Source organism: Amia ocellicauda, chromosome 16 (genome assembly GCF_036373705.1).
Source record: "Amia ocellicauda isolate fAmiCal2 chromosome 16, fAmiCal2.hap1, whole genome shotgun sequence".
NCBI classification, from domain to species: domain Eukaryota; kingdom Metazoa; phylum Chordata; class Actinopteri; order Amiiformes; family Amiidae; genus Amia; species Amia ocellicauda.
This window is the reverse complement of record NC_089865.1, coordinates 23,691,198-23,712,971: the sequence shown is the minus strand read 5'-3', so window position 1 is coordinate 23,712,971 and position 21,774 is coordinate 23,691,198. Positions and strand designations below refer to the sequence as shown.

Genomic DNA, 21,774 nt, shown 5'->3' with positions numbered 1-21,774 from the left:
AACAGTTTAGGACAGGCAAAATCAAAGAGGTGGTGGGGTAGCATTATATAGAGGCAGAAGAACTAAAATTAGATCCCAGTAACGAAACAGAATCTTTGTGGGTGAAACTTTTGAACAAGAGATCAGGAGGATTAGTAGTAGGAGTGTGTTACAGACCACCCAACTCAGATATTCAGAAAGATGTTGCATTGTACAGTGTAATCAGGACTGCATGTAGCATGGATGTGGCTGTTATAATGGGGGATTTCAATTTCCCAAACACAGACTGGGAAAACCAAGTTGGGACTATAGAAGCAGAAATAGAAATGGTTGAGATGGTTGAGATGTCAGGGAACCAGTCAGGGAGCGTGCATGCATTGACTTGATATTTTCAAATGACCAAGATAGAGTCAGGGGGACACTAGTTAGAGAACCAATGGGAAACTGTGATCACAATATGGTTAGCTTTGAGGCATTCTTTCAAAAAACAAGGACCAAGTCTAAAACAATGGTCTACAATTTTAGAAAAGCAAACCTTGAAGGTATGAGGTGGTACTTAGAAGAGGTAGACTGGAGCACACTGGATACAGATTCAGTTGAAAATGGATGGTTATATTTTAAAAATATTACTACTTGAGGCTCAGGAGAAATTTGTACCAAAACTTAGCAAATTGAGGACCAAAAAACATTGGTTTAATAGAAGTATGCAAAAAAAATATCAAGAGAAAGAACATGTTGTATACAAAAGGGATAGGGATGAAACAAAATACAAAGAATATGTTGAACTGCAAAGACATCTTAAGAAAGGGATCAGGAAAGCAAAGAGGGAAATAGAAAGAAACAGCTCTTGGAGCTAAAACTAATGCAAAGAGCTTTTTTCAATACTACAGTGAGGGAAAAAAGTATTTGATCCCCTGCTGATTTTGTACGTTTGCCCACTGACAAAGAAATGATCAGTCTATAATTTTAATGGTAGGTGTATTTTAACAGTGAGAGACAGAATAACAACAAAAAAATCCAGAAAAATGCATTTCAAAAAAGTTATAAATTGATTTGCATGTTAATGAGGGAAATAAGTATTTTATCCCCTATCAATCAGCAAGATTTCTGGCTCTTGTGCTCCTAATCTCAGCTTGTTACCTGTATAAAAGACACCTGTCCACAGAAGTAATCAATCGATCAGATTCCAAACTCTTCCAAGCTGTCCAAGGATGTCAGGGACAAGATTGTAGACCTACACAAGGCTGGAATGGGCTACAAGACCATCTCCAAGCAGCTTGGTGAGAAGGTGACAACATTTGGTGCGATTATTCGCAAATGGAAGAAACACAAAATAACTGTCAGTCTCCCTCAGTCTGGGGCTCCATGCAAGATCTCACCTCGTGGAGTTTCAATGATCATGAGAACGGTGAGGAATCAGCCCAGAACTACACGGGAGGATCTTGTTAATGATCTCAAGGCAGCTGGGACCATAATCACCAAGAAAACAATTGGAAACAATTGGAAACAACACACTACGCCGTGAAGGACTGAAATCCTGCAGCGCCCGCAAGGTCCCCCTGCTCAAGAAAGCACATGTACAGGCCCGTCTGAAGTTTGCCAGTGAACATCTGAATGATTCAGAGGAGAACTGGGTGAAAGTGTTGTGGTCAGATGAGACCAAAATCGAGCTCTTTGGCATCAACTCAATTCGCCATGTTTGGAGGAGGAGGAATGACCCCAAGAACACCATCCCCACCGTCAAACATGGAGGTGGAAACATTATGCTTTGGGGGTGTTTTTCTGCTAAGGGGACAGCACAACTGCACCGCATCAAAGGGACGATGGACGGGGCCATGTACCGTCAAATCTTGGGTGAGAACCTCCTTCCCTCAGCCAGGGCATTGAAAATGGGACGTGGATGGGTATTCCAGCATGACAATGACCCAAAACACACAGCCAAGGCAACAAAGGAGTGGCTCAAGAAGAAGCACATTAAGGTCCTGGAGTGGCCTAGCCAGTCTCCAGACCTTAAATCCCATAGAAAATCTGTGGAGGGAGCTGAAGGTTCAATTGCCAAACGTCAGCCTCGAAACCTTAATGACTTGGAGAGGATCTGCAAAGAGGAGTGGGACAAAATCCCTCCTGAGATGTGTGCAAACCTGGTGGCCAACTACAAGAAACGTCTGACCTCTGTGATTGCCAACAAGGGTTTTGCCACCAAGTACTAAGTCGAAGGGGTCAAATACTTATTTCACTCATTAACATTCAAATCAATTTATAACTTTTTTTGAAATGTGTTTTTCTGGATTTTTATGTTGTTATTCTGTCTCTCACTGTTAAAATACACCTACCATTAAAATTATAGACTGATCATTTCTTTGTCAGTGGGCAAACGTACAAAATCAGCAGGGGATCAAATACTTTTTCCCCTCACTGTACAACAGTGAGAGGTCAATAAAGGAGGAAGTGAAACAGATGAAGGGCAAAAATTGAAGTATCTTGGAAAAAGAACAAGATGTGGCAAATGTTCTAAATGAGTGTTTCAGGATTTTACAAAAGAAAAAACAGATAACATGCCACAGGTTAACAATCAGTCCAGTCAAATCCTAAGAGAGATCAGGATAAATGAGGAAGAGGTACTAAAGGGACTAGCAGAATTAAAAACAAACAAATCACTCGGCCAGATGGTATATTTCCAACAGTTACTTCAAGAAATGAGGGAAATTATTTATAGGCCTCTAACTCAAATATTCCAAATGACACTTAGAACAGGGGATGTGCCAACTGACTGGATGACAGCAAATGTCATACCCATCCACAAGAAAGGGGACAAAACTGAGCAAGGAAATTACAGACCAATCAGTCTCACCTACATTACTTACATTAGAAAACAAATTCTAATCTATATTAATGATCTGGACTCTGGGATAGTTAGCAAACTTGTCAAATTTGCAGAAAATAGGTGGCTCAGCAGATACAATCTCAGCAGCACAGGTTAGGCAAAGGGACTTAATAATAATATTCATTTGTGGGCCGACACCTGGTAAATGAAATTCAATGTGGACAAGTGCAAGGTATTACATGCAGGTAACAAAAATGTCCACGCTAATTACACTATGGAAGGAATAAAACTAGAGGAAGAAACGCATAAGAAAGACCTAGGAGTCTACGTGGACTCTTCACTTTCTGCATCCAAACAATGTGGGGAAGCAATAATAAAGGCAAACAGAATGTTAGGGTATATTATGAAAAGTGTAGAATTTAAAACAGGGAAAGTAATGTTAAGACTGTACAATGCACTAGTTAGACCTCATCTGGAATACTGTGTACAGTTCTGGGCACCACACTTCAAGAAAGCTATCGCTGCTCTAGAGGCAGTTCAGAAGAGAGCAACCAGACTTATTCCAGGTCTGAAGGGAATGTCCTACTAAGAGAGACTGAGGGAACTGAACCTTTTCACCCTGGAACAGAGGAGACTATATGGGGACTTGATTAAAGTCTTCAAAATCATGAAAAGCATTGACCACATCAAACCAGAGTTGCTTTTCTAAATCAGCAGGGACACACGCACACGGGGACACAAATCGAAATTGGGTTTCAAGGCATTCAAAACAGAAAACAAGAGACACTTTTTCACACAGAGAGTTGTCACCATGTGGAACAAACTCCCCAGCTCCCCCAGTTGAAGCTGAAAATTTGGAAACATTTAAAATCAGACTGGATAGTATCCTTGGATCACTCAGTTATTAATGGACACCAAACCAGCATGATGGGACGAATGGCCTCCTCTTGTTTGTAAACTTTCTTATTATACATTAGATTCATGACTGAGTTGTCAGGAGCAGAGGTAAGCACTAGGCTCTGGATCCCCAGAGATTTATTTTCTCCTTCTGCACTACATAAGGAAATTAACTTGCACATCATTGGTCTTGTCATTAAGTCAATAATTGATTGATTGGTAGATGTTAATAGTTTGCACTAAGTCTAACAACTGGGCAAAAGCCAAATACAGATATTAAACCAATAAGAAAATCTAGGCATGGAGCAGGTACCAACAAAGAGAAACAAGAAAATCAATACATATTGGATTACATAATAGAGTACCCCTTGTAGGTGCCCATGAGCATGTGGCCTCCCTGGTCGCCTGCCTCGGAGACATACCTGAGTTTGATCTCATCGGCAGGTACCAGTAGCTCATTGGCAGTGCCTAGCTTGGTGAGGGCAGAGAACACTTGCCCTCTCTCCAGCCAGGTGGCATCATCGGAGCCATCCAGCCCACGCCACATCACACACAGCAAGATCTCAGACAGCATGCGGGTCAGTTCATCCTCTGTCCTCTAGGGCAGAACAGAAACCTTAATTGAACTAAGCATTTGCTTGATGGGATCATCTGAGTAAGTCTTAGGAACCAATCTTTTCTTCAAGAAATGTTTGTAAGACTACACCTACACCCAGCGTTTTTAAAAAAAAACACTGCTCTGCAGGATCAGGTTACCTCAGCACTGCTCAACGATTCATTCAGGGAGAAGTCGTCGCTGAAAACGAAGTTGTCATTGATGAAGGAAGACCCCTCCCTCTCCACCTGGGTGCCTGGAAATGGCCTGCATGTCTCCAGGGGGGATGGTGTGCTGGGCATGCTCCCTGGGGTCTGGCTGCCACTGTCTCCCTGCTCAAACAAGTGTGTCCTGGACAGGTCCAAACTCAGGCCCCCTGCTTTGCCGCTGCATGGTTTAGCAGAGGCTTCAAGTGAAACCACGTCCCCATTCTCCAGCAACTGGCTCAAGCTATCGACCGATCTGTCATCAGCCAGATCCCTGTTGTCGTCGGATTTGAAGTGGATATCCCCAGATCCTTTTCTCTCGGTTGTGGCCCTATTCTTGAGCAGATCCAGGCTACTGGTGCTCACTGAGTCAGCCTTACTGCTGCTGCCACTGTCCCGGTATTCAGTTATATCCCGAAGGAACAGCTTGACCAGGGACTCCTGCCAGCCGAGTTGCCTGGATATCTGCTGGGCCGCATCCTGCTGTGACTGGAGGAGCTGGTACAACTGCAAAGGAATGGAGAAAACACAGATCTCTTGATTACTGAGGCCCTGTGGTGGTCAAATTTGAATCTGAATGGGTTTGCAGCCTTAAGCAGTAAACCAAGGTGTTTCACTGAAAAAAATCTAAACAAAAAGTGTGCAGCAATAAAATGACAGGAGTAAGGGATTAACTCCAACTGTGTCTTACTGTAAGCCTACATACAGACTGACATAAAATAAATTGTCACATTTAAAATAAATGTATTATAATAATAAATACATAAATAAAATAAAAACTACACCAGTATTTTGTCCTACTCAACCTGCTAACCTACTACAAATAAGTAATCAAAAACACACTTGCTGATTTTCCCAAACCAAAGAAACAGTTATAAATGTTTTCAATGTATTTATTTATGAGAGAAGAAGCACAAACTTCAGCCATGCATTTTCTTGGGATATTAAGTATTTGTTTATTATGGGTAAGATAAACTTATCCAACTTCACTATGGTCATGGTTCTCTGAGGTTTGACAGATATTTTGTTTTCAGGCAGTAGCTGATGTGATGCTGATTGTACTTATGCATTTCCGTGATGTTTTTGGACTGACAAAGAGGTTGTGGAAGTGGAACTGTGAGACATTATCTGCTCACGTAGGAAAGTGGTTACAGAAATCATTTTGACCTCAGAAATGGATTTGTTGACAGAAATTGAACGTAACTGTTTTGATTAAATAAATAAATAAATCTAGGGCCCTGTGAACTGCATTTAAATAACTTTGTTTAACTGACAGATTTAGTGATTTACTGGATTATTTTAAAAATACATTCCTATATATATTCTTTTCAATACACATTTAAAAATTGGTATTTAAAATAACAATTATAATGGTAAAAAATGTGCACCAATTTTTAATGAATTAATGTATGAATCCCACAGGAATAGCATAAGAATGACTCATGTACTTCCAGCAAGTTCTGATGATCAATGAAGTGCATAAGGACGTGATGTGTTATTCTGGTGATCTTAATAAAAAACAGTAGTCCAGAAGAGAGACCAAAAATAAATGCGATCAATCAAAATTAATTAAAAGGACTTCACAGGGCTATACAAATCAATGTATGTTTTTGTTTTCTGTTTTTTGATATTTTAGAAAATATTGTGCTCACCTTTTTACAGACCAGTAGTCTAATGCTAAGGCCTGCTTTGTGCGCCAAATGTACCACAGACATAAGATCTTTATAATTCACCACAGGATCTGAGAAACAGAATGAGAAATACAGATTAAGACTATAAATCGGGTAGAGTCCTGTCTTGCCATTATAATTAATTTGTTGTCAACTATGAGCACCATGTCTGTTTCCTGCTGGAGCCAGGCAACTATGACTAGGACTACTACTACTACTACTACTACTACTACTACTATTACTATTACTACTACTACTACTACTACTACTACTACTACTACTACTACTACTACTACTACTACCATATTTAATAAAAGGTGCACTTACAACATATTTAGACTTCAGGTCTGTCTCCCCAGAACTGACAGTCAGTTCAAGCCCAGAGGGAGAGAGAACAAACACTGCTAAACTTGACTTTTTTGGGGGGTATCTTCTCCTATTTGGTGCTTACCTGCAATGATCACCTGGTTCAGCAGGTTTTTAATGAGTGAGACAGTGATAGGAATGTCATTGAAGAGGAGCACCAGCCCAGAGTATCCCACTTCCCTCAACTTAAGGCGCTGTTTGCTCTTCTCGTAGACTTTGTCACACTTCACCATGCGCTCAAACACCTGTCAGAAGCAGAACATAGAGTTTCTTTTAATTGTTTGTTGTAATTAAGAACCGCCTTTGCTGGGATTTTCATTGGTGATCTTCTTAATCTTCTTAACCTCTTAAACTGCTGGTACCCTCAGAAGGGCACCTAAACTGTGTGTTTCTGTTTAATATAAAGTGTCTGGTAACCCATGAAAGCTGAGACTCTCTCTCTTTCTAATGATGTCATGCATTCTCTGATGTGAAAAAAATACAAATCGACCCCCCCTTCTTCGCATTCTGAAAGGAGGGGTTACGTGGTCTAAGTAGGAAAAACAAATCTCTGAAAATATTGACAACTTTGACATATTCTGGAACAGTCTACTGATCAAAACAAGACCATGCTTGTTTTATGTAGAAGCAACACACGCCAGTACAGAGCTGAAAATATCAGGAAGTAAATACTCGTGCTCGTTTGGTAACTAAGTGATCCAAGGATACAATCCAGTCTGTTTTTAAATATTAATACTAATACAAAATTATTTTATATAAATCGGATCTGAACTACTCTGTGGTTCATAGAACATGAAATATTATATACTTCACTAATTGCTAGGGTGTTCTGAACAAAACAAGCCTAATTGCACAGAAATACAAACGAATAAGAAATGCGATTTCAGACTCCACACTGGTTTGGTGGAGTGGACATCAGAAAGTTAAACTTAATTGCAGGTTCAGCCCCTGTCCCCCTGTGCCTTCAAAAGAGAAACAATTCTGTATTGATGCAGTTAATCACATCTGACAATGCTGCTGCTGTGTTGGTCACACAGCTCATGAACTTTAGCTGCTCCTTTAAAGTTGGAGTCCGCAAGACCTCAGTGCCTCCTTCTGCTGATCGGCTGAACTTGGGCTGGAATCTGCGGCTGGTTGTACTTCAGATTCACATTTTGACAAGCCTCTGTATTCATTTGTGCACATTTTCTTTTATAAATAGCTTACAGCATGGAGTCCAATAATTTTGCGCCGTCAGATTTTTCATTAACCACAGTCTCGTGATCTGGGCTATTTCACGTTTTCAATCCCAGTATTTCAGGACTAGAAAATTGTCTGAGATCCCAGGATTGTATTCCCTAGTTTGGACAGCACCTAGACACCTCTCACAAAAGCCCTCGCACCATGGGTTCTGTTTGTCCTATCAACACACACATTGATAGTTGTTGTCCATACGCCACTGAAGGGATATTGTGGAGATTCAGCGAACTATACAAAGAGGTGCTTTCTTTAGGTGATGCGAAACATGAATTTGCATATTGAACCAACGTGCAGAAAAAACAGCTTTGTTTTATTATCTTGTGTTATGTGTATTGTGTTCCTCCAAGCTATGTTCTGAGCATATATAAAGAAAAAGCTACTTCCTTTTAAATTATACCATCCATATGCAATATTTACAGAGTTATGGGCTTTTAACATTGGGCCAGTCTTTTTAGGATGAAATTCCCATTTTATTATGTCAACTGAAGAGGTTAATGCCATCTGTCTCTTCCCACACAGTTCTCACCTTGAAGACTAGGTCCCGCACCCTGTCGGTATACTTGTGGTTAAGCAATAAAGTGTAGAAGATCTCTGCATTGCCTGGCTCAAACAGCAGGAGATAGAGCTGATCACGGGCCGCACTCGTCTGCAACAAGTTCAGCAAAACCTCCAGGATCCCACACAGCTGTCAGGAGCGGAACACAGGAGTCGGGCCAGGGATGAAGAGAGAGGGGGAGAGGAACAGACTATAAAAAGAGATGTGCATTGGGGTATCCGTGCAAAATGAAATTGTGTGGCCATGCAGATTCAGCCTACTTTGGGAGAGCCCTGGTATACCTGAACATTTCATTGCTTTTCTTCTGAAATCAGCCCCACAATAGTTACAGAACAGTGCTGCAAAAAACATTTGGATGGTGTTTTCATTTCAATGAAATGACATTGACCGAGGTGATTGAGGCACAAATGAAAATGAAACCCTTTTCCTTCCTCACACAAGACAGATTAGACAGATTTTAGTAGGGAAGGCAAATTTCATTTACTTAAGTAGGAAAGAAATTGCTGCCATGCTTAATTTTTTTTTTTTTCTAATTTAAATAAATTAATTATCTCTCTTATCCAGTAAACATATGAGGTTTGGGCAGAATTGACAAACAAAATCAAATATAGCCAGTAGTGTTGCAAAAGCCACAGCGTTTGATTGAATTCCAGATTAGGGGATTTTGTCGGGAACAACTCCAAAAAACACAGAGAGTGGACATCTCTCCATGCCATGAATGGATGTATAAATGCAAAAATGTTACTGAAACTGCGGACAACACAAAGAAGCATGGAGAGATATATGCTTGGAATTACAAGAGGAGATAAATAAATGGATCCGAGAAAAACCCAAATATTTGACAACTGAAAGAGGGCCGGACAAAATGGGGCCGGACACATTGCAAGAAGAACAGATCAAAGATGGAAAAAGGAAGCTACCGAATGCCAAAAGACCTAAAAGACAACCACATTAGATTAAGATTAAATCTTTATTAAATGTAACATCCCGAAGTGAAGCTATACATTAAAACAAATGGAAACATCATGGGGAGGCCTTCATCCAGCAATGGATCGATATAGGCTGATGAAGATGGTGACGATAATATATACACATGAATCAAAACACAAAGATAAATTATTTAAGACATGGATTATATACACATTCAACTGTGTTTTACCTGTTCTTCATCGCTGATGGCAGCAATGTATCCCAGGATGCTGTGCAGCTCCTCAGTGACAATGCCCTTGCTGATGTAGTACTTGAGGAGACTGAAGAGTGAGGCTTGGATGGTCTTGACGTCATCTTCAATCAGCTCACTGTCTTTGCTATGCATCCTGGAGAGATGCAGCAATGCAAGACTGAACTGTCACAATCAACCATGCATTGATAGGTGCAGGGGATACGTGGGAACTAAGTCTCTGAGTCTAGTCATCTACATATTTATGCTTTTACTCAGCGAACATATTCTAATAGACACATTCAAAACTTCACCAACACACCAGTGAGTTTTTGGATTGGCCTTGAGGTGTGATTTTAAATGGCAGAACTTCCAGCTCCTTGAGGCCAATCTGATCACCTTACCCTGCTGTTGTATGGGGGTTCTAAATGGAGGCTTTACTGATCCTATTTCTTCTCTTTCATTTAGAGAGTCCTTTGTCTGCTTTAAAATCAGGGGACATTTTACTATACAGTTGATTCCTTATGGTACCATTTCAATAGTTATTTTACCAAGTCTGCTAAATGATCCAATGCAGAACCAGTTCCGACCCATACTTACCAAAATATTTTAGAATAGCGCCCAGTGTGTGAGGGCATGCCCATTTACTGGATGTATGGTCACACTTTTATAATAATGGCCAGAATGCTAATGCATTAATAAATGCATACCATAGGAATAACACTTGAATATCTCAACAGTTCCAATGCATGTGACCAACATTAGATCTCAGAGGAAGTTCTAGGTGTCTGGTGTTATTCCTGTGCTATTCATATATTAATTCATAGGAATTTACAGCAGGACTATATGAGATTTGGGTATCAGAACAAGCTCGCTGTATAAAAGAGACAAACAACCACAAACCTTTTCCTTACCCGTAATAGAGGCGAATGATGTCCAGGAGAAACTGTACCCCATACTTCTTTCTAAACTGCTTCCGGCTGTCTTTGATGATCGTGGATGTGTACTGTATATGACCTTCATATGAGAAAAACAAACAATAGAGAATACAGAAAAACACATAAGATTCACTTCGGGATTAACAGCTAAAACTCGAGTACTGGATAAGAAACACATCTCTGGCTCTTCTGGCTGTTGCTACTCCAGCTTTTCTCAAAAAGCTAATTTCAAATATTTGTGTATTTTTTCAATTTAACTTTAGTTAGCTTGTTAAACCATGTCTTCAAAGGCAGTTCTTGGGAGACACAAGCCAGTGTTTCTATGTCAAAACTTCACCTACATAAGACCTGGGAAAGGGGTTACATTGGTTCAGTTAATTCAATTACCCAATTAAGAGCTCAGGTAAATATCTGTGAATATTGAAACAAATATATATACAAAAAAAAAAACATTATCAGTGTGTTTATGATTTTTTATGGATTTTCTAATTAGAACAATAAAAGAGTATCGACAAGGTTTCTGTCCCTGTCTCCCGTCTTACCAATTCTGAGGGGAAAGTCACCCTGGTTCCAGATGCTGAAGTTAAAGAGCAGGTGATGGCAGAGCTGCTGCAGTAGCGGGAGGTTCTTCTCCACTGTCACTTGCTCAATCAGCAGCTGGACAGCCACCAGCACATTCACGTCCACCAAACTGCTCGGCAGCTATCCAAGTCAGAAACCGAGAGAGGTATTATTATTATTATTATTATTATTATTATTATTATTATTATTATTATTATTATTATTTATTAGCAGACACCCTTATCCATGGCGATAGAAATACAGAAAATATGTGCTGGGAAAAAAAGTAATCACTGGTTTATTTAGCTTTCAGTTTTTAAAGACTGAAATCCATTTGCTAGGGTACATTTCCTGTACAGCATCCTGGCCAGTGAGTGCTATCATAGCTAGTGTTCTAGCCAAAAAACCTTGCACTATGCTTTCCTATAAGTGTGGTTTGCTACAGCAATAATGTTTGTCCTTTAGCACCATCATTTAGGAGCGTAACAGAACTCTGCTCACCGCACTGACTTCCCATGCACATGTTGCTATAGCCACGTTTCCCTCGCTGCCAGCCTAACATGCCTACAGTTAATCTATCCCAAAAATCATGATATTTCATGCATATGTAACAGCTAACACCCTGAACTTGGGAACAGCATAGTCAGGACTGGTGAGCAACTTGAACCAATCGATTCTTTATTTGACTTGTGAATCTAAATAAGCTGGGATTGCAGTCAATGCAGGTGCTTTGTCGCTGTGAGCAAACGCTGAAAGATCTCTACAGGTCTCACCTTTTGTAACAAGACTCCTAAGGTGGCAACCCCATGGGAGTGGAGAAGGTTCTCTTGGTTGATCGGGTGTCTCTGAATCAAGTGCTTGATCACCAGGAGGAATGTAGAAACAATATTCTTCTCTAACCTGGCCTCTGGGATTGAGGGGGGGGAAGTAAATGGTGCTGTGAGATTGTGCATAGAGTACAGGTACATGGTATGCTACCCATTTCATAATTTTCACCCTGTTGAAAAGCATTACATTCATCCAGATATTTCGTTAATCAGACCAATTCAGCTAATGTGAATTGGGTTAAAATGAGTTTAAATTAGCTTGTTCCTCATGGCTCCCCAAACCTCTTTGCTTCACGGAGCGCAGTTTCACAAGGTCTTCATTATGCTAATCTAAATGAATACAACATGAACAAGTGATAAGTAGAGTGCCTGTGGCTAGCAGTGCAAACAGCAGGTTTAAAAATCAGTTATCAGTTTACTCTAAAAACAAACACAATACAGCTGTGTTGATCTTCAATTATCCCTAACTGACAAGCTTCAAAATGGATCTGCACACTGAAGATGAAAAATCACTTCAATGCAAATGCTGAGAATGAGAATCAAGAGGTTATATTTCTCAAATGCAGGTTAAAATACAGTATACACTGTACAAAAAGTGCAAAGTTCAGCAGTGATGTTCAATACATATACCTGACCTGTTCTCATTGGATTGCACTTCCTCTCCAGTATACAGAACTAATCTGGGCATTTGCTTACCTGAGGCTCTGGTGGAAGGCAGAATCACCCAGTCCCCTTCGGAGGGGGTGGACAGGTCTGCTGAAATGTATTCTGACAACGCAGCCTCTCCACTTCTCTCTGCGCTACTCAAGTGACTGATCTGCTCCAATAATGGGAACAGCACATTCAAACCGCCAATGCAGTTGATCATATCCTGAGGAATATTAACAATGTTAATGGACCTGAGTTACAATTACTTATACAGAACCCAACCAAACAGTGTGATTTAAGGGGGAGTCATTCTAAAGTCTAAAATGTAGGCGGTATTATTAAGCAGTGTTTCAGCCTCTCCTGTGATAAACATGCCATATTGGTATAAGAATAAGACCAACTAGCTTAATAGGAGAGTCTTATTGTTATAAATTATTCAAAACTTTTTTTTCTTAGCCTTAGCCCTTAACCTTACAGTTTTCAAAAGAAACATTTTCAAAGCATTACAAAGTACAGTAAATACAAATCAGTGCAAAACACATTATTCAATAAGTATACATCCTAGTACAGATGAGCTAACAAAAGCAGACATAATACAGTTAAGTCCCAGGTATGTGCTCAAGGGCGGGGTAGGCATAGAGAACGTTTCAGTAAAATTATAGAATTGCTAAAGAATAAGTATAAATATAATATAAGAGTGCATAAGAGCAAGAGTGCTGAACATCCCAGGAGAGTAGGCTGCTGTATTATAGTTGCAGTGTGAACATATTATAAAACAGGTTAGTAAGAATGTCTTGTTGATTGGCTAACCATAACCTGTTTTGCTAATTGCTGCAATGGTACACCTCTCAACCTTGAATTAACTATATGACACTCATGATGCGAGTCCTGCAGCAAATTAGAAAATAATTCACAAATCAGTTCAGAAACCGACATGTTAGCTACTGAATCTCAAAACACAGTAGAATTGCAAAAACTACAGGAGGCATTCATTTCAAATATATCAAATTCTTAATTATTATGTAATATATAACACTAGCAACATAAAACGTTTACCTTTATATCCCAATTGACAACTTTATTTCCTGTCAACCTGCCATGAAAAAGGTTTGGAGACAGGTCCAGGCAAATAGGGTTTTTGCAGGCCTGATGAAAACAAAACAAAACAAAACAAAACAAAACAAAACAAAACACAATCCAAATAATGAATGACATCATAATAATACATTGGTAGTAAATTACAAGATTCCTGCACTAACAAGCATACATAATAAATCAAATTGCAACAAAAAAGACATTGAATTGTCACCTTATGCTGTACAAATGAAAATATGTTTTTATTCCAAATCCAAACATTAAATCAAGTGCCTTTCTTACATTTCATAGCACAGTTTATATGTGCATAGAGATGGTTGCAATAAAAAGTGGTTACCCTGAGATGACGATGATGCTGATGATATTATTATTATTATTATAATTATTAGGGCTGCACAATATATCGGAAAATCGCGATAATAGTATATGCGATATCCATATCGCAGAGAGGTGCAATAAACTAAATGTATTTTATATGCCAAGCATTTGTGTGTTACATGCATAGGTTGTTTATCCAAATTTGACCAATCAGATGGGGCCTTACTATCTTTATACCTGCCTCCCCAGTAGGTGCTATTATGCTATTGGCTAGACCGGGCCCAAAGGGGAACCTAGTGGCTCAGAGCAGAGAGCGGAAAATAAAAACTAATGGCGGGAGTAGAGACAAGCGAGGAAAATGACAAAAGCAAAGAACTTTGTGCCTAAAAAGAACTGTACGTCTGAAATATGGCAATATTTTGGCTTCAAGAGAGAAGACGTGTCACAAATGCAGGTACTGTGTAAGTCATACCTAAAAATTGTGGCCACATCGAGAGGATATACAACTAATCTACACAGTCATCTGGAATGCAACCACAGGGAGCTATATGAAGACTTCAAAAAGTGTAAGCCCAAATCTACCAAAACTGCTAACGAAATGCCAAGTAACAATGAGAGTCCCACAAACAACTATTAATCAAAGTTTTGCAATTAGTAACTCCTTATGAAAAAACGTCAGACATGATGCCTGTTAACACCGTGAGCAGAGAAGGCTTTGTAAGTCTAATTAACAAATTGGACCGGAGATATCAGCTGCCATCGAGAAATTATTTTTTTTAAGTCGCAATTCCACAGATGTACGACACGTGTGAAGACAGTGAGCTCCGAGCTGCACCAAGTGGACTTCTACGCTAGCACCACTGACCTGTGGTCCAGTCGTACGACTGAGCCCTACATGAGCTTTACCGTTCACTTTCTTACTCAAGACTTTGAATTAAAAACACGCTGTCTGGGCGTTGTATATTTCCCCGAATCCCACACCAATGAAAACATAGCCCATGGACTGTGGGAAGTTTTAGCTAGCTGGACCTTAAAAGAGGAGAATCAAGTGTCCATTACAACAGACAATGGCACTAATGTGGTGAAGGCTACTGAACTTAATAATTGCGTCAGACTACAATGCTTTGGTCACCGCTTGCCTCTGGCCATCGGTGAGTGTTGAATGTTTATATTTGCAATAATAAAATGAAAACAGAAAAAGGTATAGTTGTTTGTATAGTTGCATGTAGTATAGACATGATTTTGGATATTGTAATATTTAAGATAATGTGTTTATTTAATCCACAGAGGCTAGCAAATTGTAGCTGAATGTTTTCTCTCATTTCATCTCAAATGCTGTTATATAAAATTGTAATTATAATATTGCAATGTTATTTCACCCTGTATGTCCTTGTTTTGTTTTTTCTTCACTCTTCAGAAAATGCTGTTAAAGGTGATGAGCGCATTACTCAAGGTGTTGGTCTTTGCAAAAAGTTAGTGTGACATTTCTCCCACAGCTGGAAGGAGAAGACGGCCCTGAAAAAAGCACAAAAAGAGCACAACCTCCCGGAGCACTACCTCATCACAGAATGCCCTACAAGGTGGGGTTCGAGACAGAAAATGATTCAGAGAGTTCTGGAGCAGCAGCGGGCCATAAGTGACGTCCTGTCAGCAGACAGAAAGTCAAGACATTTGGTTCCTTCTTGGCAGGACCTAGATGTACTTGAGTCTATAAACCAGGCATTGCAGCCTCTGCAAGAATTTACAGATGCTCTGTCAGGTGAAAGTTATGTAAGTGTTTCGTATGTGAAACCTGTACTTCACTTGATGAACACCTCAGTTCTTGCTGCAAAGGAAGAAGACAGTTATTTAACAAAGTCCATAAAGATGAAGATTCTAGACTACATGAACACTAAGTATGACAACCCAGCAACTCAAGAACTTCTGGACATGACCTGCATTATGGACCCCAGATTCAAAGCCGGCTACATCACCAGTGACAAGGTGTCAGACATCAGAGCCAGGGTGATGTCTGAAATTGAAGCAACTGTGCCAAAGGTAAATGTTAATATGACAATAGTAAGTGATAAAATAATGCACTATAACTAGATTTGATTAGAATATTTACTTTATTTCTCTATTTTAGGAGCAAAGCCTAAGTAATCAAGATCACCAGGGCATGGGTCCATCAGATGTCATCCTAAAGAAGGCCAAAAAATCCCTGGGCAGTTTCTTCAAGGCATCCCCAGCTCCGTCATCTATGGTACCATCGCACGCTGTAGAGGTTGAACTGAACAGCTACTTGGTGTCTCCCACCATAGACAGTGTGATGGACCCTCTCACTTGGTGGCAACTCCATCAGGTCAACTTCCCACACCTGAGTAAACTAGCCAGGAAGTATCTCTGTATACCTGCAACTAGTTCAGAGACTTTTTAGTACATCAGGAAATGTTGTGACATGCCAACGCACATGTTTAAAACCTATCAAAGTCAATATGCTAGTTTTCCTGGCAAAAAACCCAGAATAAAATTGCTTTCACAGTTAAGCACATATGGCATTGCATTGTGCTAAAATATAGGTTTACATATTACTTAATGTTTACATGTTAATACTTAATTATTTCATTCTTGTGGATGTTAGTATTTCCACTACACACTAATTTATTTAAGGCCTGTACACTTTATGTTTAATAGTATTTTTTTAATAGATTTTTGTTTAATAATATTTATTTTTATAAAAAAAAACAGGCAAGGCAAGGCAAGGGAATATTTTGTTTAAAATATGATCTTGTTTCAAGATGCTCTTGATGATTGCATGGTTACATGTGAATAAAAAAGTAATGTTTGAGAGTAATGAATTTTTTTGTGTTTGCAGGTCTATGGTAACAGCAAACCAGAAATCAGAATATCTGCTGAGGTTTTCAGTCATTCATAGTGTTTTAAATTCTAAATGTTTGCACCTTGACATAGTTGTTTTAGCCTGAATTAGATTTAATTAGATCAGAAGAATATATATTACCTGTTTATTTTAGTATGATCATTACATATATAAATGATTGTTTTTTTTAATAGCTAATAAAAATTTCTCTAGGGAAATGTTATATATGTTACATATAGCAATACTCAACAACACTATCGCATATCGCATATTTTCCCAGTATCGTGCAGCCCTAATTATTATTACTATGCTTACCCAGGGTAATTTACAATTTTCAATGTTACTTTGTACATGCAAAACTGAGGCTTCAAAACCAGTACACCAATTACCGGAGCACAGTCAATTTTGGTCAAATTCATAAAACTTTGTTGCTATGTTACCACTTTCCATGGAGAAAGGAACACTTCATTTGCTTTTGTTGACTTAGAATAGCACCTTGAAAAATAAGTGACACCTCACTTTGCCTCACTAGCCATGTGTTATGAGTGTGTCTCACTGTTTTACAGTGGATCCATTACAGTTGATGAGTACTAAGTAATCAAAAGCAGTTAACAATTGAATGAATGGTCAAATAACCTACTGAAATTCCCTCAACCTGCATACTTTCATTATAAAAGATAAAACCTGGCAATTTATCCATGAATTTCACAAGGCCTGAAAAATGACATGGGCTAAAAAGTGCGATTCCCTTTCATAGTACAACAATAGTCTGGATATAGGCTATAGAATGACTGGGTTAATTACTGCCAGTCCTGACTGACCTTTGGAGAGTAGTACAGAAGTAGTTTAGAAGGAAGATCAGCAAGTTCAGACTCTTGGTTCTTAAAAGGAGAAATGCAGTTTGGTCCTGCAAAATACAATACAATACATGAGCCATTTACAAACAGTAATCAGTTAAGAGTAATCAGTCAAAGCTGCTAGGAAACTCGCAGTGTGGAAAGAACCAGACGTCCACATCTCAGGAATGAGCTCAGACTGGTTCACATTGTTTACAAGAGGACCGGTCAGAAACAAATTAAATGCACTGACATTCAGAACCTCAGACTCTCTGCCCTCTTACCTGCCGAGTAGAGAGCTTTGACTTGGGTCGGCTGCATGATATCGTGTAAGACCATTACGTAGCCCAGCTGGCCCTCCAGAGAAGTGGGACTGCCCCATTCACTGTCCTGGGTCCCCGCTGAGATCACCTTTGTCACAGACTCGGGTTTGCTCAGCAGCCCCCCCCAGCCCGGTGAGGACAGGATTCCCCCCAGGGAGGAGCGTCCTGGGGTAGAGGGCAAAGAGAAGGGGGGGTCTGAGATCTGTGAGGGAGGAGGAGTGGTGGTTCGGTGGCCAGCGGATCCAATGCAGCAGGAGATGAAAGGCTGGGTAAGACAATTGAACATAGAACACAAGAAAGTTTACAAACGAGAGGAGGCCATTCAACCCATCGTGCTCGTTTGGTGTCCATTAATAACTAAGTGATCCAAGGAGTCAATAGGTGAGACAACAGTTAGAATAGTTTCTCTCACTGCAGTTCTGACAAATCAATACAAATCTGGCAACAAATCTCATTAATCACAATGATATACTATAACCCCAGGAAACACCATCCCAAAATGTTCAATTGATTTTGTGCAGCACTATAAAAAAGCTAACCTCAGTCATGGTGGGAAACTTCAAAGGTGCAGACAGCTTCTGCTGGCCATTAACATAGATGTACACCAAACTCTGTCCAAAAGGCCTCTTTCCAGGAATATGAACCACTGCTATGCTGTGCTGTGAAAACAGATTCAAGCAAATTACAGTGTAGAACTGATGTGTGTTTGAAGAGGATTCACAAGATTCATGCCCCCACCCCCTCACCCTTTACTACCCTCCCAACTGGAGTTCCCAACTGTTAATAAACTTGACCTACCACTATTACCACTATAGTTCCTGTACTTAATGCAGGAGGAGTGGAGGCGATGGAGAAAAACACAAACAGAGCTACATTTGGATGTCTTACTCACCCAAAGAGAGTCAAAGAAACAATGATCAGGCAACATTACAGTGACATACTCCTTCTTGGTGCACACAGCCACAACCAGAACTCCTGAAGAGCTGATGAATGCTTCAAAACCAGTCCCACTGGCTGTGAAGTAACTAGGAAAGAAGAACACATGGACTTGAGCAAAGGGTACCAAAGAGATCACAGAACCATCCCTCAACAGAAATAATACTGACAATCAGGGAATAAAATTAACACTGGCCAACCACCAAATGCCAACAAGTATACAGGAACTCAACTTGTTTTAATTTCTCATAGAGCACTGGTCGATGTGTTTCAAAATACAAATTAATTTGATGACGTTGTGGTGTTGGTATGTTAGTTGATTTGGCAAACCGCAATATCATGTTTTCTGAGAATATATGGCATTTGCACAGCCTTTGGTCCAGAAGGACATATTTCATGGAGAGCAATGAAGCAGGAGCAAGGTTCATGCAGGTTAAGGATGTGGAAAAATAATTACTTTTAATTACTTTTCATAGTCATAATTACTGACTTTTTAATGACCTGGGTCAAAGTGTATTAGAATTATAATAGTTGCATTGACAAAGTACATATATGCACAACCGGCAGAAATCTGCGCTACGATGTGCCCCATGGCTTCCTTACAGAGAAGCACATAAGTGTATAAGATTTGCAGTGCAATTAAACTACTACAAATCTAGAGCTAAAAGCCAAATATCCTTCTGAGAAACTAGCAATGACAGAAAACGGAAGAGGAGCAACAAACACATTGATATTACATACAGGTGTGTTTCTGAATGCACACTGGCAGTCTTTGTTGAGTGTGATATGAAAACGTGGAAATGTTAATCGTTTATTCAAGTAGATTGTATAAATTAGCTACATAGATAGGTCTTATACATTTTGTATTTTGCTGTTGTGACCGGAAAACATTGCCACAAGTACTCTAATGTTAAGGCATTTTCATTGCAGCTCATATTGCTAAACTGGCAATTGAATGACAATGTGTATAAATTGAAAAAGAAAAACATAATGGTCGGTCAGTTACATATATAATTGCAAAATATTACTTTATAAACAAATAGTCTCAACCTTTATAGTTAATTTGAACTGGGCAACTGCAGAACGCATGGTATTGACCAATGGAAAGGACGTTACTGTCTGTCATCAACCCTAGAGAAGATATATTTTTTACCCAATCACAAACCGTGACTCTATGAATATCTAGCCAATCCAAAGGATCTCTCTCAGCCCAGGAACTCTCAGTTGATAAAGAAGTTGTCAGGTTATGCGCTGCTGCGAGAGCAGTGGTCAGAGTGCAGATTTGAGAGAGAAACAGACTTTTACATTGTAGCTTATAAACAATTACTTTTAATGACAACAACATTGTTTTTAATGACTTTTAAGAGCCTTAAGAAAATACTTTTAATGACGCTCGGAATCCCAGAGAAGGGAGTAGCAGTGAAGAGGAAGAGAAGTATGAAGAGTGACAATGTGTCACCATATAACACCCATTCTCATTTGTTAGTTTAGTGTGTTTATACAGATCCCCATTAGCTGCCATGTTATTGCTGTGATTGATTCATTTGAAAATGGTACTCCTGCACACTGTCTCTACTTGCAAGTGTTATAATTCAATAGAACTGAATGAAGCATGCTTTTTCTATTCAGATCTTTTTCTCTCATATGCACCTGTCTAAGAGTCTATAAGCACTAAAACCTGGACCTGCGGGGGAACACGTTATATCCATATAATCAAGGAAAGATAGACTATCGCTATAGTAGGATATCTGCCTCTACATCTATCTACAGGAGGAGTCTCACAATCAGTTACTGCAGAGCCTCAGTGTCTTCTGGTTTCTGTTCCAAGGCAGCTCCCACTGCCTAAATTGGTCTGTTTATCTGATAAATTGGATGAGTTTAATACTTCTCTACAGACTGAAAATTATGTTATTTATAGAGCTCCTTGAATCAAAAGGATAAGCTATATGTTAAGTCATGAACTGTTAACAAGTTTCAGTATATCTAATTGATAAAATAACTAGATTAACTAGATACAAACCAGAAGACCCTGCAGGAATACAGATTGAGACACCTGATATACAGTATCTATACATAAACACATTGACCCCCGCTGATCTGGTGAAAAGCAAACCACAGACATGTGGGAGAGGTGCTGAAACTGATGGGGAACAAGGCAAAAGATGGGCTGGGGCAAGGGCTTGTTCCTTACCTGTACAGCTGCTTTCTCTTCCCTCCCTTAGATAGGAGGCCAGGCCCGTGCTGGTCCTGGTCCAGACTCAGCCAAGCAAAGAAGCTGAAAGCGTAGCCTGGCCAGCGCTGGACTGTGGGCACAGAGATCCCTGCCATGCTGGGAGACAGGTCAAAATACTGCAGGGCATTCTCCAGGCCCTGCTTGCGAGCCATGCCCAGGATCGCCCTCAACATGGGCACTACATAGGGGTGGGCAGCCTTGGGGTCCTCAGTCCTCAGCAGCCTCATCAGCTGCAGCAGCTCCGGGCCACTTAGAGACTGGCTGCCCAGGGAGCCCAGCAGCCCAATGAGGTTCTCGGCACAGGAACGGTGGAGGCTGCAGTGGCTCTCCAGGGTCTTAAGGATGCAGACGACCATGCGGGCATTGACACAGGTGGTGCGGCTCTGCCGGTTGATGCAGCAGATCCTTTTGAGCCAGTCAGAGATGAAGATCTGCAGGTCGGGCAACTCCAGCTCAGGGAGCCACTGTGTGAGGAGCAGCAGGGGCTGCACGTTGCTGATGCCCAGGATTCCCACCGACGTATGGTCCCCTTCCACTGCCTGGCAAGCAGAGAGAGAACAGGGAGAGCCAATCACTACTGCCATGCCATGATTGAGGGAGCATGGAAGAACACCATCATCAAGGTCATTAATCAACAAAACTGTTAAAAATCTATTCTGTATATGATTGGATGTATTTTATATTTTATACTACATTTCAGAGCTCTAGACC

At 40.1% G+C, this 21,774-nt stretch overlaps 1 protein-coding gene across 4 annotated transcripts in view; it reads right to left on the bottom strand.

Annotated features, from left to right (window-relative positions):
- nbeal1 (neurobeachin-like 1) overlaps positions 1-21,774 on the bottom strand; it is a 125,880-nt gene that overhangs the window by 24,726 nt on the left and 79,380 nt on the right. For all 4 annotated transcript variants that reach the window (XM_066687875.1, XM_066687876.1, XM_066687874.1 and 1 more), the window contains 16 exons: positions 21,022-21,602; positions 18,787-18,919; positions 18,434-18,553; positions 17,856-18,159; positions 17,557-17,642; positions 13,522-13,611; positions 12,514-12,688; positions 11,764-11,897; positions 10,972-11,131; positions 10,406-10,508; positions 9,492-9,648; positions 8,303-8,461; positions 6,623-6,782; positions 6,154-6,242; positions 4,457-5,008; positions 4,123-4,298 (listed from right to left, as the gene is read on the bottom strand). In XM_066687875.1, coding sequence (XP_066543972.1) covers positions 4,123-4,298; positions 4,457-5,008; positions 6,154-6,242; positions 6,623-6,782; positions 8,303-8,461; positions 9,492-9,648; positions 10,406-10,508; positions 10,972-11,131; positions 11,764-11,897; positions 12,514-12,688; positions 13,522-13,611; positions 17,557-17,642; positions 17,856-18,159; positions 18,434-18,553; positions 18,787-18,919; positions 21,022-21,602 — 3,179 coding nt within the window. The remainder of the gene's footprint in view (positions 1-4,122; positions 4,299-4,456; positions 5,009-6,153; positions 6,243-6,622; positions 6,783-8,302; positions 8,462-9,491; positions 9,649-10,405; positions 10,509-10,971; positions 11,132-11,763; positions 11,898-12,513; positions 12,689-13,521; positions 13,612-17,556; positions 17,643-17,855; positions 18,160-18,433; positions 18,554-18,786; positions 18,920-21,021; positions 21,603-21,774) is intronic.